This window comes from Triticum aestivum, chromosome 4D (assembly GCF_018294505.1).
Source record: "Triticum aestivum cultivar Chinese Spring chromosome 4D, IWGSC CS RefSeq v2.1, whole genome shotgun sequence".
NCBI classification, from domain to species: domain Eukaryota; kingdom Viridiplantae; phylum Streptophyta; class Magnoliopsida; order Poales; family Poaceae; genus Triticum; species Triticum aestivum.
In genome coordinates, this window is record NC_057805.1 from 456,245,614 (window position 1) to 456,262,022 (window position 16,409).

The window sequence follows — 16,409 nt, forward strand, 5'->3', positions numbered from 1 at the left end:
GAATGGACAAGCTGGCAGGAACCATGTACACGTTCGCCTACGTTGCGTGTCCGGACGAAGAAGAAGAAAGCGAGAGGCAGCAGCAAAGTGGCGGCTATCGCGGTTTCACGGCGTACAATAATTCTACTGGAAAAGGGATAGAAACCCTGACCTGACAGAGTAAAAATATTGTTTTGCACATTGCTCTCGTGCGTGCGTGCCATGTTTGGTGCGGTCATCCACTCAAGGATCGGAGAGGCAAGAAATGGCGCGCGGTGCGGTGCGGCGGTCAGGTCCGTCATGCCCCTCCCGTCCCGTGTAGTATTACGTGTGGTGCGGATCACTTCAACGTACCTTTGACTCGCGGTGCGCCCATGCTTGATGCTTCGTCTCCGTTTCCTCCCTCGGAACAGTTAGAGCTGCATGGCATGCGACGGTCGTACCTGCCCCATGGAACTCCCGGTCCGTTCCATGATCGAACCGGCCGGCGGCTATAAATACGGGCGCACGCCGGTCCGCCTAACCACAGTTCACAAAGCGCAACACAACACAACACAACACAGAGCCACACAAGAGCAGCTAGCAGCAAGAGACGGGCGCAGCAGATAAGGTAGCGACCTCCCACCTGTAAACAGGTTCGTGCCTTCTGTAAAGAAAATCTTTGGTTCACCAGCTCTCCTGGCTGCACGTACCTAGCTCAAGCTCGAGGGCACCGGCCATGTCGCCCGTGCACGTCCCGGAGCTCAGCAGCGGCGGGTCGGGGTCGGGGTCGCTCACCCTGAACCCCGTGCAGCGCGCGCTCACCCGGCTGTCGTCGTCGTCGGCCCTCACGCCCAGGTCGCCCCCGCCGTCCTACGGGAGCATCGTCACCGTGCTCAGCATCGACGGCGGCGGCGTCCGCGGCATCATCCCCGGAACCATCCTCGCCTTCCTCGAAGAGAAGCTCCAGGTGAGCAATTAGCTTCTGCTCCCGTTGCACCCATGCTAGTTACTGCAGGTGCACCGGTTCTAATGGCTTTCTTGTTATTTTCTGTAGGAGCTCGATGGGCCGGACGTGAGGATCGCGGATTACTTCGACGTGATCGCCGGGACCAGCACCGGGGGCCTGGTGACGGCCATGCTCACGGCGCCCGACGCCAAAGGACGCCCGCTCTTCGCCGCCAAGGACATCAACAACTTCTACCTGGAGCACTGCCCAAAGATCTTCCCTGCCGTCTACGGAGGGCCTCTGGGCTTGCTCAGGAGCATGAGGGGGCCCAAGTACGACGGCCAGTACCTCCACTCCGTCGTCAAAGAGCTGCTCGGCGAGACGCGGGTCGGCGAGGCGCTGCAGAACATAGTCATCCCCACCTTCGACATCAAGCTGCTCCAGCCAACCATCTTCTCCAGATACGACGTACGTGCATCATGATATTTCCTACGTGAATTGCGTGTTATTTCCTCTGCGTCGTGCTTACGTGAGGCATGCAATATCCAGGCCCGGAACGACGTCTCCAAGAACGCTCTTCTGTCCGACGTCTGCATCAGCACGTCGGCGGCGCCTACTTACCTCCCCGGCCACCACTTTGAGACCAAGGACAAGGATGGCAAGCCCCGGGCATTCAATCTCATCGACGGAGGCGTTGCCGCAAACAATCCGGTGAGTGATAGTTGGTTTATGTCTCAGTCCCTTAAAAAACACTCCAAAGAATACAATGGAATTTCTATGACGTCCACGTACTGTGCTCTATTTTGATATGTTGACATTGGATACATGCAGACAATGTTGGCCATGACGGACGTAAGCAAGCAGATCCTGCTGGGCAACCAGGACTTCTTCCCGATCAAGCCGGCCGACTACGGCAAGTTCATGGTGCTCTCCCTCGGCACCGGCTCCGCCAAGGTAGAGGAGAAGTTCGACGCCGCCGCGTGCAGCAAGTGGGGGATCCTCGGATGGCTCTACAACAAGGGCGCCACGCCGCTCATCGACAGCTTCAGCCAGGCCAGCGCCGACCTCGTCGACATCCAGGCGTCCGTGCTCTTCCAGGCGCTGCGCTGCGAGAAGCGCTACCTCCGCATCCAGGACGACGAGCTCAAGGGCGACACATCTTCCGTCGACGTGTCCACGCCCGAGAACCTCAACAGGCTCGTCGAGGTCGGCAAGGCGCTGCTCAAGAGGAGCGTGTGCAGGGTGAACGTGGAGACGGGCAAGACCGTGCCTGATGACAATAGAGGCACCAATGAGGAGGAGCTAATCAGTTTTGCACGGATGCTGTCGCAGGAGCGCAAGGCCAGGCTGCAGAAGAAGGGAGTCACCGTCCCACAGTAAATAACATTGGATAGTTAATACTGTAGCATATACGTATATAGCTAAACTCGTATTACGTGTAAGGCAAATTAGGAAAAGTCAATAGACGGTCGAACCATGGTAGGCTGGAAATATTGAACTGCCAAAGCTCAGAGACTTATGTGAATTTTAGAGGTCCCCAAAGAAGTTGTAAAGTGGGAGAATGAAATAAATAGCCAACTATTTATTGTGGGTACAACATGAAATTTATCAGCCTATATTGGATCCTACTTCCTCCGTTTCTAAATATAGGTCTTTCTAGAGATTTCAACAAGTGACTATATACGGAGCAAAATGAGTGAATCTATTTTCTAAAATATGTCTATATACATCCGTATGTGGTAGTCCATTTGAAATCCCTAAAAAGACTTATATTTAGGAACGGAGGGAGTAGAAAAATACACATTGGCCCCCGCGTCACTCCGCAGGGCGACATCTGAAACCCAGCCGTTCCTCGCCACCGCCAGGCGACGATACTGCAAAATTTGGTATTCATCATTTTAGGAATAATCCTTGTGTGTGACGAACATGCATGTACTGTAGGAGTAATCCTTATACATAAGGAACTATGTCAGTTGTATCAAAATGTACTAATAACAATAAGTTGGAGGATGGGAGATGGGGTGGACGTGCATCGGGACGCACTGAGGAAGGGTAAGGCGGCTAGGGTTCATTGGGAGGAGAGCACGTTTCTTGCTTTATATGTTGGGCCATGTCAGCGCAGGGTAAACTGAGAAAAATCGGTCATAATAAACCAAAAAAAGGGAGAGGGGAGCACGTACGCTGGGAGGACAGACGAAGAAAGCCGGAATAAAAATGGAGACAGGCGGAAGAAAATTGACACAGGATGAAACATTTTCATCTTTTTAGGTAGTATATACACTCTATTTTCTTATAACAACGAGGAAATTTCTTCTACAAAAATGAGGAAATTTTTCATCAGAAAAATAAACTCAAGTCTTGTCATGAATATGAACCAGGTCATTTCATACAGAAGAAAAATAGGAACTCATTCTAAAAGTGATGAAACCTACAACCATGATCTTGTTTTGGATAACCAAACATGGAGCATTGTTCCCATTCAATTCCGGGTCCCTATAATGTATATCCTGCTGCATTTGCGCACAGGAATGTGCATGAAAGCATAAACTCTTCATAGGAGTGCAAAGTTGGTGATATCTCTCAAAGCAATCATCATGATTCGACGGATTGACAAGAGAAAATATAGTTGATCAGAGATGGGAGACAAACATATGGAGCATACAGCTATTTTAAGTATGGCAGAACAGGTTCGGTGGCTCCATTCTTTTGGATTGGTTCCTGTTAGACTTCCTCCACCTATAAACACAATTTTCACAATTCATCATTCACTCACCAGTAATGGTTATAAAACTCATTGAGATGTAGATAGTTTTTTTAGCAGGAAATGTAGGATAGTTGCAAAAGTAAGCAAACAGAAGTTCAATAATATGGCTGCAAATGGTAATTGCTGGAAAATCCACATCGGTATATCAGGCAAACTATCCGAACTTTACTATAAGCACCTTTTCAAAATGTATGGCCAATTTTATCAACAAGATTAGCGATTATACCAGGATCGGTCTAAAGTATACATAGCATTGAATATGGTCCAAATAAATAGAGAATGGTATATTTTAGGTCCCTCAAGTAACCCATGTATTTCCGAAATAAAAGACTGTGTGCAATTTTTAGAGTCTGTTTTTAGAGAGGAGGCCTACTTAAGTATCATCAGGACAAGTTTGCACAACACTTCCAAAATGGTAGCAAAAGATGTACGTTTGTGAGAGAAAACAGTTCATTAGGAAGAACTGGATCAAACATGAGGTTGAATGACCGACCTGTGGAAGATTCATTAACTCCATAACAGCCCTCTTCGGAGTTAGTTCATTATCAATTATCCGTGCTACTGCTGTCAAGACTGGCAGTTTGACGTTGTACTTCTGAGCTAATGCGATGACAGCACCAGCAGTTGACACACCTTCAGCAACCTGAAGTGAGAGACAATATAATAATTACCAACCATACAGGCGATATATCAAAGCAATAGAGGGGAATATTACAAACCTGATTCATTGAATCCAAGATCTCACCAAGTTTCTCGCCTGAACCAAGACGCAATCCCACGTTTCTGTTCCGTGAAAGATTGACAAAACATGTAAGCATGATATCACCCGAGCCAGATAAACCAGAAAGGGTTGTTGGCTTTGCTCCCATCTGCAAATTAATAAGTTAATCCTTTAAACCAGTAGTTTTTTGTTTTATAGATAATACAGTCCCGAAGATAAACTGCTACTGCACACCTTTGTCGCCAACCACCGAATTTCAGAACAGCCTTGAGCAACAAGGGCAGCCATACAATTATTTCCAAGATGCATACCTTCTACTATACCTGCTGCTATCGCAAGAACATTCTTAAGTGCCCCTGCAATTTCTACCCCTGTAACGTCACTGAAGCATCACAGTTCACATTTAAATATTTTTTGTAATATTTGAATGCATGGCTATAAAGCAATGCACAACCCTAACAGTATATCTTATAATTCATCTTGCCGGTCTGAAATCTTAAAATAAAGCATAGTAAAATTAGATAAGATAGCTTTATCTGGAGAAGAGATTTTCAGTGTGTGCCACACCATCTGAAGCTACTACTTAAAACCCAGTGTGCTATATCAGCTCAAGCTACTGCTCAAAATCCACCACTACGATGCATAGTAGCCAATCGATGGGGGTCCAGAAATCCAAAGTGAGGCTACATGGCACTCCAACACACAGCAGCTTCATTTTCTTTTCGCGAATACGGAAGAGATCTTCATATCATTCCATTCCAAGAAGGAAAAGTTTACACTGCCGTCCTATGGCTCTACAAACATAGCAGATTCTTGAACACGTTTGCAAGGAAACACGAGAAACTGCTCTAGAAAAATACAAAAGCCTATTATCTAACTACATGAAGCAAAGCAAGTATACATCTGACGAACCACACTCAGAGAGGAGTTGCTCTAGGCTGGACAGACACAGGTTAATCGAATATACCTCTGGTCTATCTATAGCTACTGGCTTTGCTAATGTGGGTGTCTATTGTGAACCTTGATTCACAACGGGATAACTACGGTGCTGAAGATAGCCAGATGGCATGGCTGCGAGCGATTGGGTAGACATAGGTTTAGAGGAGAGAATAACTTGGGGAAATAGATTGATCGTTCTTGCTTTCCTCAACCCCAGATACATAGTATGTTTATACGGTAGAGCTTAGGCCTCACTAACACAATTGGACTCCTTAGACCTATGCTAATATGAACTCCTTAGGGCAACTCCCACGCGGATCACCGAAACAGACCTTTGCGGGCGGTTCATGACACGTATAGGGCCTTTTCTTCCTTATTTGTATAGTCCTTCCTTCTCCTGATATGTCGTATAGCGGTAACCTTTCTCTTGAGGTGGTAATGAATCTTCTGGTGTCCTTGGGGTGTCTTGGGCTTTTTGGGGTCCGTCTTGGCGTTGAAGGGAGGCAGGCCGATACGCGCATAAGGGACAAGGATCAAGAGTGCCACTTCAACAATCTGCGGTTGCGGGAGATCTGTGCTCTCTAGGCCCTAACTGCGGGATCACATGGTCGTATACTCGTATTGTATCCCTTAAAGATAGGTACTAAACTAAGCGGATGAGGAGTGCCTATATAAGGGAAGTACTACCCCCTGCCAAGGGGAGGGAGATACACGGCAGCACATACCCTTAACCTAGCCCAGTAGATAGGAAATCTCCATTATAATCAGTTGTGTTCATCAATAAAGATAGGTAGTCAGGACTAAATCTGATCATTAGTCCGGCCGAGCCAGGGGCCGGGCTTGCAAAAGCCCAACCTTCAAACTGCAAGCCCAAGCCCAGCCCAAACGACACTTCTCGTCACCTCCACGTGTAAGCCCGGCTTGAAGCTTGAAAGCCCCGCCCGAAATCATGAAAAACAAAAGCCCGAGCCCAGCCCAAACTGCCTTTCGGGCTAGATAATGAAGCCCAAGCTCGGCCTGAATGCCAAGCCTGACCCGGCCTGGCCTGGCTTTTTCGGGCCGGGTCGTTGGGCCAGGCTGTCCATGCCCAGGTCTAGACAGGACATAGAGCTATTACTCATCTAGGGGGCTGAACCTGGGTAAACCACTGTGTCAGCATCATCGCCGACGAGAACCCTTTGGGCACCACCCCTCTTTACATTTGTTTCATGACAACCTTCAGATCGCAAGATCAACAGACTATTATTCGCCAACACAACCCTAGATACATGGTATGCTTATATACTACTCCCTCCATCCTGAATTAATTGTCTTAGACACGTTTTACTTAGGTACATCCGTATTTAGAAAAATCTAAAACAACTAATTTGGGACGGAGGTAATAGATGCTTAGGCCTTCCTAATTAATTGGACTCCTTAGACCTATGCTAATATGAACTCTCATCTTAACACCTAGCTACGAAATCTGCTAGCAGAATCCTTCTCTGTGTTTGGACTCCCTCCTGGTAGTCCACAACACTTTCCTACATGAATAACTAAATCAATTGTCCACATGTGGGCAATATATATCCTCTTATGCAAAAGAAATCTCAAATTGTTCATAGTAAGTGGTATCCTATTATTTAATTATGTAATAGCAACTAGTTTTGTGGCTGAAGACAATACTTGTGCAACCAAACAAACAATAATCCTGGCTATGACATGCATGCTTTCGTACACTTTTTGTGGCTGAAGATTGTCATAGCGTCTAAAGGTGAAGTATTAGGTATAATTACCTTGATGTGCTTATCCTCAAATTTGAAGATGCTAAGAGCTGCTGAACAGCACTTGCCAGCTTTTTGTCTTTGGATGCCACCACCATAGCTGCAATATTAAGTTGGGTAACTATGTTTTACAAACAGATTCCAGAAAGTGCTCGGAAAGCCAAAAATTCTTCAACATAGCAACATGAACCAGACAACTTAGTGTCACAGGAAAGCACAAGAGAATATGACATAAACTTAACAATATGAGAAATGATCTTAACTAACCTGTTGGTAGTTTCTCCATCAGTTCCACAGCAAAAGAAGGTCCTGACAGAACAATAAATGGCTGGCGAGGGTTTCCCAATGCAAGAGGAATGATTTGAGACATTGTCCGAAGGGTGTTAAGTTCCAGCCCTTTGCTAAGTGATATGAATGGCAACTTTGGATCAACATATGATGAAATACTCCCAAGAAAGGATGAACTGAACTGCCAGGAAAAATATCAGACTCCAAAAAAGATGAAACCCTCCTGGAAACCACAGTGCTTCATAAAGAACTGTTAATACCTGAACAGGGACAGCGTGGAAGCAGAAATCAGCTCCTGCTAAAGCTTCACTAGCACTAGTTGTTGCAACAATATTTTCTGGCAAGCTGTATTCTGACAAGTATTTGCTGCAGCGGAGTGAAAGCAGTATGTTACATACAAAGTTTGGATGGCTGTGAGCATCAATCAATCGAATGGTTTGCAATATTTTCCTTGCGAAACTAGCCATGTACTCTTTTCATGGAGAAGTGTCTGAATGCTCGCATGAAATACATTGTACTCTACCTCATCATATCAATCATCGACGAAAACATGACTAAAATGGACCCTCTTCGTGTTAGGCAGATACTGTAGTAAGGAAAGCAACGAGGTTACCCACGAGTTGACATGGCGGTCGTTGATGGAGCGGCAGACGAGGTCATCCCGGAGCAGCATGGCCACCTCAAGGTCGGGCTTCTTGGCTGCCACCTGCGCCGCCATCGCCGTTCCGAACGAGCCCCCGCCGAGGACCACCACCTGCAGTTTTCCTCCGACGATCAGATCCCATCCCACAAATAAGTCTGCGGCTCCATGGGTTGAACCAGACAAAAGCCTTTCCGTCACCTTGCGCGTGGTCTCGAGGACGTCGCTGCGGTTGCGGCTGCGCCAGGAGCGAGACCACCGGACGAGCTTCTCCCACGCGATCCGCACCACGCGGCGCCGGTCCTTCCGGCCGCCTCGTGGGGCCTCTCCTTCGTCTGTATCGGCATCTGGCGGCGGCGCGTCAGAGGCGGCGGCGCAGATGGGTGAGGCACGGTAGCGAGCGGTGGGGATGCGAGGGCGAAGGACTGGGGCGGGGGGAAGGAAGGCGGCGGTGGCCATGAGAGCGAGCAGCAAAGGGGGGAAAATGGAAGAATGGGAGGTACAGTATTTTGCTATCTTATCCGTTCCCGCCCCTTTCTCGGTTTCTTGTTTGTCGCTCTGCTTCATCTCAAAACGCACGCTTGCATCTCGACCAGCTTTTGCGTATTTTACTATCCAACGCGCTATCTTATCGATTCTTGTCTAAAATCCCGCAAACGGAATGTACTGTAAACCAGGAAAAACTTTGTAGGTGTTCGGACCACCACCACGTACGCGTCCACACACCCGATCTCATCCAAAAACCTTTTCATCCAAAAACTTTTGTCCGTGCAAAATGGTTGTCATGCATTCATGCTGATCAAGCTGCTCCAGAGCGGACATGACTCCACACGGCATTGATGCCGGTCAGAGCGACGCGACGAGCAGGCGGCGTCGGCTCCGCTGCCGTCCACGCCAGACGGCACATCCTCTCATCTTCGTTCACGCCTCTCCGCTCTCCGCGCTCACAGGCCGCGGCTATGGATCTGGATCTTGGAGCAGCCGCCATCGCTCTCCAGGGCCATCGACCTCCACGGCGGTCGGCTCCTCCAAGAAGGATGAGATCATCATCTCTTCCAATGACGAGCAAGAGGAGGCCGCCACGCCTCCTCACGGAGGCGACAGACGAGGAGTACCAGGAGCAGATGGAGCCCATGATTGAGCGATCGCTCAGGTACCGTGGGCCGGTCCGCCGGTGCCGTCATCGCCTCCGCGAGCCCACGTCAACAAGGAGCTAGCATCGCGGTTGCATCGACGAGCTAACGCATTGTGTGTGCAAGGTCCTGGAGGAGGAGGTGCCACTAGCAATCGCGAAGGCGCTTGGGCGCCTCCTCCACTACCTAGATGGCCGCGGTAGTGGTAGCTCCTCGTCGTCGCAGAGCATCGTGCTAACCGAGGAGAGGTCAGCCAAGGAGGTGACGTAGCAGGAACGGTGCAATGCAGAGCGCCCCTTGGCGTTCGTGAAGTCCGACGAGGTGTCGGCATGGGTCCTCGCGGACCCCAACCTCGAGGAGGCCTGGGCACCGGCCACAACATGAGGATGACCTTCTGCTGATGGAAATCATAGGATTTGTTGGCTGCCTACTAGCTGCTTACATGGTGCGTGCATGGTTTTTAATCTCATGGCTGGATCCTCATTTGAATCGTGCATGCTTGCATCATCTTTGTTGTGTCAGTGACTGCTCGGTGGGATCAGTTTGCTCATTTCTCTTTGTTTGATATAGTTTTGGTTATGTATGACTTTGACTTTTGCTCGTCGTGATTTTGTGTATGTATGTTAGTTTGGTTTGTGTGCATCATAATTATGCATAGACCGGATATGTATTTATTATGAGTTAATAAACACGTCCTTTATAAAAAAACGAGACCTATTGGGATGCCTATGAAAATGGTTATTAATGTCCTTTTTTTGAAGTCATTTTCACAATTATACTCTTTTATTTTCTATAAAAAGTAAAATCAATTCTTCTGAGGGTAAAAATAAAATCACATGACATACTATACGTTAGGGGCCACTTGGCGGCAAGCCGCATGTCGGCTTTTTTTTTTGTTTTGAGAAAGTCGGCTGCAAATAATAGGCAACGGGTGAATACAAGCCCAAACAAAGCGAACAATAATATACTCCCTCCGTTTTAAAATAGATGACTCAACTTTATACTAATTTCAATACAAAATTAATACAATGTTGGGTCATCTATTTTGAACGGAGGAGTAATTCCTATTACCTTCACCAAGCGAGCCGAATACAAGCCCAAATCGGGGTCCGGCCGCACGGCGCTATAATAAATCGCTCGTGCTTAATGGAAAAAAAAAGCCAAAATCAATTGCTCGTCGTCTCGATTTGAGAGGTGCCCCAAATCCGATCTGCGCCAGTTATCATGGAGGATACCGCTGCTACACACCGCTATCCCGCCTGGGTTCTCCTCGAGGAGGATGCCCGCTACGACGACCGCGAGAACGCCACCACCGCCGAAGCCAAGACGAGGGCCGGCCACGTCGTCAGGGTGACCTTCTTTCTCGCAGACCCGCCGGCCGTCTCCTACTTATGCGTCCACGGCAGCCCCGAACTCAAGCGCGGGGACTACTCCCTTGAGCCCCGGGTGGTTTTCTCGGAGAAACACCTCGTCCTCCTCCGCTTCGCTTCACCATCGGCCCCTGTAGCACCTTGGACAATTCTCTCTCCGAATACTTCGTCTACAGAGCCAGCCCTGGCAAGCCTTCGCTTAGGCGGATCCCGACCGCCACTCGTCGGCCTGACAAGGCTAGATCGTATCCCGCCATCCTGCCGTTCGCCGACGACGATGACAACTTCCTCGTCGCCGATCTCGCCCTGACACCGACCCTTGGGCACTATGTCCTCCACACCTTCTCGTCCAAGACGAACAAGTGGACCGCCAAGCCGTTGCAGTTGCATGCATCTCCGGCCGTGAGGGACGACCTGCCCAGCCTACCCCACAAGGTGATCGCGCTTGGAGCTGACACCGTAGGCTGGATCGACCTCTGGCGAGGCATCGTCGTCTGCAACGTGTTCGACCCGGACCCCGTTCTCCGCTTCATCCCGCTGCCCAAGCCTGGGTTCAACTTGCTGCGGCAAGGTGACCCGCGGCCATGCCGTGACGTCGCCTTCCATGATGGGCTTATCAAGTTCGTCGAGGTGGAGCATTTTGAAAGACCCGCTAGTCCCGACAGCGACGACGACGATGAGACGAATTTCAAGACGACCGCGGATCTTGACGACGTAGATGTCATCCATGATTCGGAGCTCTACTTCAAGAGCTATGCACATCTAATGGAAGATGAACCCGGTTATGTCTCTGATGGCTGGAAGATACGGACATGTTACAGGCATGCTTCCTGGGACCATTGGCGCAAGGGTCACAGCGTCCATGTCGATGACATCTTGGTCAACAACCCGATGCACCAAATGATGCTGCCTGCGCTGTGGGATGGTACCGCGCGAAAATACACATTGAGGAGTCTGACGACAGTTTGCCCGACACTCACGATCCATGGTGGGGATGTTGTCTACCTTGTTCCTATGGTGGAGGTTGGCAAGGGCTCCTTGCTTGGTGTCGACCTTGGCAAGAAGACAGTGGAAGTAGTTGAACCATACTCTGCCGGGAGATTTGGCCTGCACCTTGCCCTTGCCTGTACATTCTCCGGTTATCTCAATACAACTCCAAGGCATGTTTTTTTATGTACGAAATGAAACAAATCTGTCAAACTAACTGTCTGCTTTGCTCGACGGCATTTGACATCTTTGATTTCTTACTATTTGCTTCAGGCCATGTGCGCTGGAAGACGGCTGTGATCAGAATTATCGGCTGAATGTTCATCTTACATCGGAGTATACATCAGAGTGCAGTACTCAAGATGATCAGGTATGCGGCAGTCCACCTTTCAAGTTGTGCATGTGTCCCGTTTTTTAGCTGTAATCAAAAAATAATTATTATCTCTTTATGGCCGGCAACCCAGCAAGACACGCAGGCTGTAGATGGTTACGAAAGGAGTTCTGCTCAACACCGTGATTACATACACCCAAGCTACAACATGTACCCTGCCATGCCGCAACACAATTTGCCTCCACCAGCAGGGCCAGGTAAGAACATTACCCACACTCGTGAGTTGCAACATGGTGTTATCCTCTCTTTCTTGGATGTGATATACATTGTGACTTACCAACATTGCTTTCTTGATTGAAGGATATGTTGTGAACGCCCATCCGACGTACCCGGTGCTGCACCATGACACCCATGGCCAACTATGGCTCTCCACGCCGCTGGATAACCGCTTCCACCCGCACTTGTCTCCGGTGCCAACGTACCCGTCTATGCCCTCCAACACAATGAAGCCTCCGATGCCGCTGGATGGTGGTCGCTTCCATGCACAACTGCCTCCTTCGTTGCCGGCTTACCCGGATGCACCCTTCGACCCAAGGACGCATCCAGTGTGGACACGAGGACCCACGTATGTACCCTTCGCACAACCACAGTCGTTCTTGCCTCCTGCAAGGCATGCTAATGGTTTTTATTAACATTTTGTAACTACTGATATCCGTGACAATTGATTGATAATCAATCTCCTATACAAATTTAGCATATAGATTCATAACAATCAATATATGAGTAGTTCACCACAAGGAATATGTCAATTTATGATTAAAATATAATGACAGCGACCAACCTAATCATAAGTCTAGAAACGTTTTGTATGAGATTATCATGGAAAGTTCGAACCCTGCAAGTTTATGGCAGATTTGTTAAAAATGATATGTTTTCATTGCATGATATCGTCATATAAGTATGTATCTCCTTTTATGACCTTATGTGTAGTCTCCCCGCAAACAAAAAAGACCTTATGTGTAGTCCACTTTGACGAAATTATGATGTCATAAATTTGTAAGCGAAAAGTATATCTTCCGTCCCTCAACTCTGTTGAAAGTATAGAAATTGTCCCTTAACTCCAAAACCATCAAATCTTAGTCCCTTAACTTTTGAAACCGGATAAGTTTAGTCCCTCATCCCGCTTGAGCTGGTTTCGTCTGACGTGGAAGCGGTTTTGACTAAAACTTGACACATAGTCCAGGTTTGACTGAGAAGATGACGGGTGGGCCAACTCATCAATCTGTGGAGAGACGCACACAAAAAAAGGCGGAGCAGGCGCTCGCTCGCTGGCGACCACCATTGTTGACAGCCTACCATGACAAGTGCCGCTCCTCCGCAGCCCGCGCACCAACAGTTCTACTACGTCGGGCTCCCCGGTAACTCCGTTGGCGACGAGGCCCTTTTCGTCCCAACCTCCGCCTTCTCCATGGATGACGCGGCTATCACCCGCCTCCAGTCCGCCTCATGCTTGCCTCTGGCTCCAATGTGATCGCCAGGACACTCCCGCCACTGTAGCCCTCCTCGTTGAGCCCTGCTTCTCCCCCGAGGACGCGAGCAGCGCCGGCGTCATCTCTCCTGCACGCGGCCAACAACCTCGCAGAGCCAAACCACTACGTCCAGACGCTCCACCGTGCCGTCGTAGTAAACCACACCACAAGAATTGACGCGGAAGGCCCCAAATCGCCGATGCCAAAATCGTCTTCCCCGAATAAGGTGACCGCTGTCGCGCCGCGATCTCCTCCTCCGGCAAGCTCCGGTTCTCCCTGTAGACTTCCTAAGTCCGCTTTGGTCCTACCAAAGCTCGTGCGTCCTCCCTGAGCAGCCCCTAATCCTCGACCTCACCGCGACGCCAGCCCGTGCTCCGCCTCCCACTGTCGTCGACGCAACCATCGCTTCGGTGCTTCCCCGCCGCGTCCGAGCACGCGTACATGCTCTAGTGATACGTTGGTTATTTCTCTCCTCTCCCGAAGCCTCCTCCCCGTGCCATCTAGCTGCACGCAAAGCGCCACCCGTCACCTCCGTTGGAAGCCATCACCGGCAAAGCTTCGACCGTCCCGCGTGCCCATGCTTGCTTTCCCAGCCATGCGGACACCCAGCTCGCTCCCCAAAAGCGTGCAGCCTCTCCCTACTACCTCCTGCACCTTCCAGAGTGCTGCTGTCGTGCCCAGTGGCGGAGCCAGAAAATATGTATTAGAGGGCCAAGTGCTGCTAAAACAGATTGAGGAAGGCCAAACTATTTAAAACATGATTTTCAGCAGCAAATTATGGCACTGTTCATAGCAAACTAGTACTAAATCCCTGATGTTAGGGGGCCAGGGCCCCTGCTGGTCCCCCCTGTCTCCGCCACTGGTCGTGCCCGCTGCCGGAGTTCCTCGCTGCGCCCAACAAATGTTTGTGTAAATGCCTGACTGCTTGGTGTGTTGGGTGCTCCATGAGATAGTGACGTGGCGGTCAAACCCGGAGTATGTGTCAAGTTTTGGTCAAACCCGCTTACACGTGAGATGAAAACCACCTTAAGCACAAGGAGGGACTAAACTTATCCGGTTCCAAAAGTTGAGGGACTAAGATTTGCCAGTTTTGTATTTGAGGGACCATTTCTATACTTTTGAGAGATTTTTTTTTGCGGGAATACTTTTAAGAGAGTTGGAGGACGAAAACTATGCTTTCCCAATTTGTAACAATAATAACGGCATATATCTTGTTGATGGACCTGACTGGACGATACCTTGACATTTCCTCCTACTTGTTTGGGAGTCACCAAGTGTAAACCGCATGGATCAGTAACTTGCAAAGCCAAGTGAGGGACCCACAACTAATATATGGGTCCAATGACTTTTGTGGCACCCACTAACTGACTTTTAGGTCAACCTGGATGGTGAGACTGAAGTGAGGGACCGTTGACTGTGGTGCCAACTTGTTACTTCCAAATCATCCGATGAAGCATTGATTTTGTCTATCGGGGCTTGGTTATAATTCAAGTGTTGTGTGTCTAAATAATTGGGCATGCTTGGTTGGTAGCATTGGCAAGTCTAAAATCTGCCAGAAATTAGCAAATTTTGTGAGGTGGGGAAGTAGGTTGGAAACCAACCAATTGTTTTACAATTTTTTTGGCTTGCCTATGTATTGCCAAGCTAATTTTTAGCAAAAAACAAACATGCTAACAAGGATGAAGGATCAAGGATTCAACTAAAAGGACAGAATGAATAGGCAAATACAAATTTTTACTTTCTCTGTTGATTCTAGAGATTGTGCAACTAAAGGTCCTCTACAGTGTAGTTAAGAACAATCAACCTATATGATTATAAGCAACTAGCAAGCAAGATAAACAAGATAACTAACTAGATACCATTATCGGTGTTGGCAATAAGAGGTGGTTACAATAAACCTTCAACCCGGGCCAGGAAGGAACCAAAACAAAGGTGGACACAGTCTGAACCAAGATTTGTTAAAGTAACATTGATGTTGCTTTTCATGAGGATGTTGGAGAGGAGCTACGGCTGCAATCATCATAGATGAGACGGGACAATTCTTGGAAGCACAATGCAAACATATTGAATATGCTTCTGATATAACGGCAATGGAAGCAAGGGCTATGCGGGGTGTACTTTGCAAACTCTAGGATTTAATTGAGTTGAGGCGGAATCCGACTCCCTTGAAGTCATCAATTTCTGCATGGGACAAACTCAATGGCGGGATGCATTAGCAGCACTATTCGCAGATTGTCTGGATACGACTACAACAATTAGGATGGGGAAATTTAAACATTGTTTTCGTGCGGCAAATAACACTCTCATGAGGTAGCAAAATCTATTTTTTGTAATAAAATTTCCAAGAATTGGGTTGACGAACCTCCAGGTTGTGTCGTCAACAGACTCGTGGACGATATAATTTTGATCTGAGTTAATAAAGCTAGGAATGATGACCTTCCCTAAAATAAATGTAGTTGGAGAAGCTTGGGGGCACAAACCTTCTAAGGACAAGTGATGTCTAGCCTTATTCTCCTCAAGCCTCAGCAAACCAAACCCAAACTCGACCACCAAGGGTACACAGCTACAAATCTCCTAGTCGGTGATGGGCAAGTCTGTTGGGGATCGTAGCAGAATTTTAAGATTTCCTACGCATCACCAAGATCCATCTATGGAGTATACTAGCAACGAGGGGAAAGGAGTGCATCTACATACCATTGTAGATCGCGAGCGGAAGCGTTCCAATGAACGAGGTTGATGGAGTCGTACTCGCCGTGATCCAAATCACCGATGACCGAGTGCCGAACGGACGACACCTCCGCGTTCAACACACGTACGGAGCAGCGACGTCTCCTCCTTCTTGATCCAGCAAGGGGGAAGGAGAGGTTGATGGAGATCCAGCAGCACGACGGCGTCGTGGTGGATGTAGCGGGATCTCGGCAGGGCTTCGCCAAGCTTCTGCGAGAGGGAGAGGTGTTGCAGGGGAGGAGGGAGGCGCCAAGGGCTGTCTTTTTTTGCTGCCCTCCCTCCCCCCCCTTTATATAGGCCCCCTGGGAGG

At 48.7% G+C, this 16,409-nt stretch overlaps 2 protein-coding genes across 3 annotated transcripts; one reads left to right on the plus strand and one right to left on the minus strand.

Moving 5' to 3' along the window:
- Positions 1-495: 495 nt before the first annotated feature.
- LOC123098578 (patatin-like protein 2) lies at positions 496-2,533 on the plus strand. The gene is made up of 4 exons (XM_044520613.1): positions 496-928; positions 1,016-1,375; positions 1,457-1,618; positions 1,739-2,533. Exons 1-4 carry the CDS (start codon positions 698-700, stop codon positions 2,285-2,287), a joined length of 1,302 nt encoding a protein of 433 aa, XP_044376548.1. The 5' UTR covers positions 496-697; the 3' UTR covers positions 2,288-2,533.
- Positions 2,534-3,130: 597 nt separating this feature from the next.
- On the minus strand, positions 3,131-8,524 carry LOC123098579 (glycerol-3-phosphate dehydrogenase [NAD(+)], chloroplastic; the record flags this gene model as incomplete). Of its 2 annotated transcripts, XM_044520614.1 has the most annotated exon segments (9): positions 3,131-3,643; positions 4,165-4,314; positions 4,391-4,540; positions 4,627-4,774; positions 7,107-7,194; positions 7,362-7,563; positions 7,643-7,748; positions 8,000-8,136; positions 8,224-8,524. In XM_044520614.1, coding segments are annotated over 9 exon segments (1,297 nt in total), but the record flags the coding sequence as incomplete, so codon positions are not given.
- Between the last annotated feature and the right edge of the window lie 7,885 nt (positions 8,525-16,409).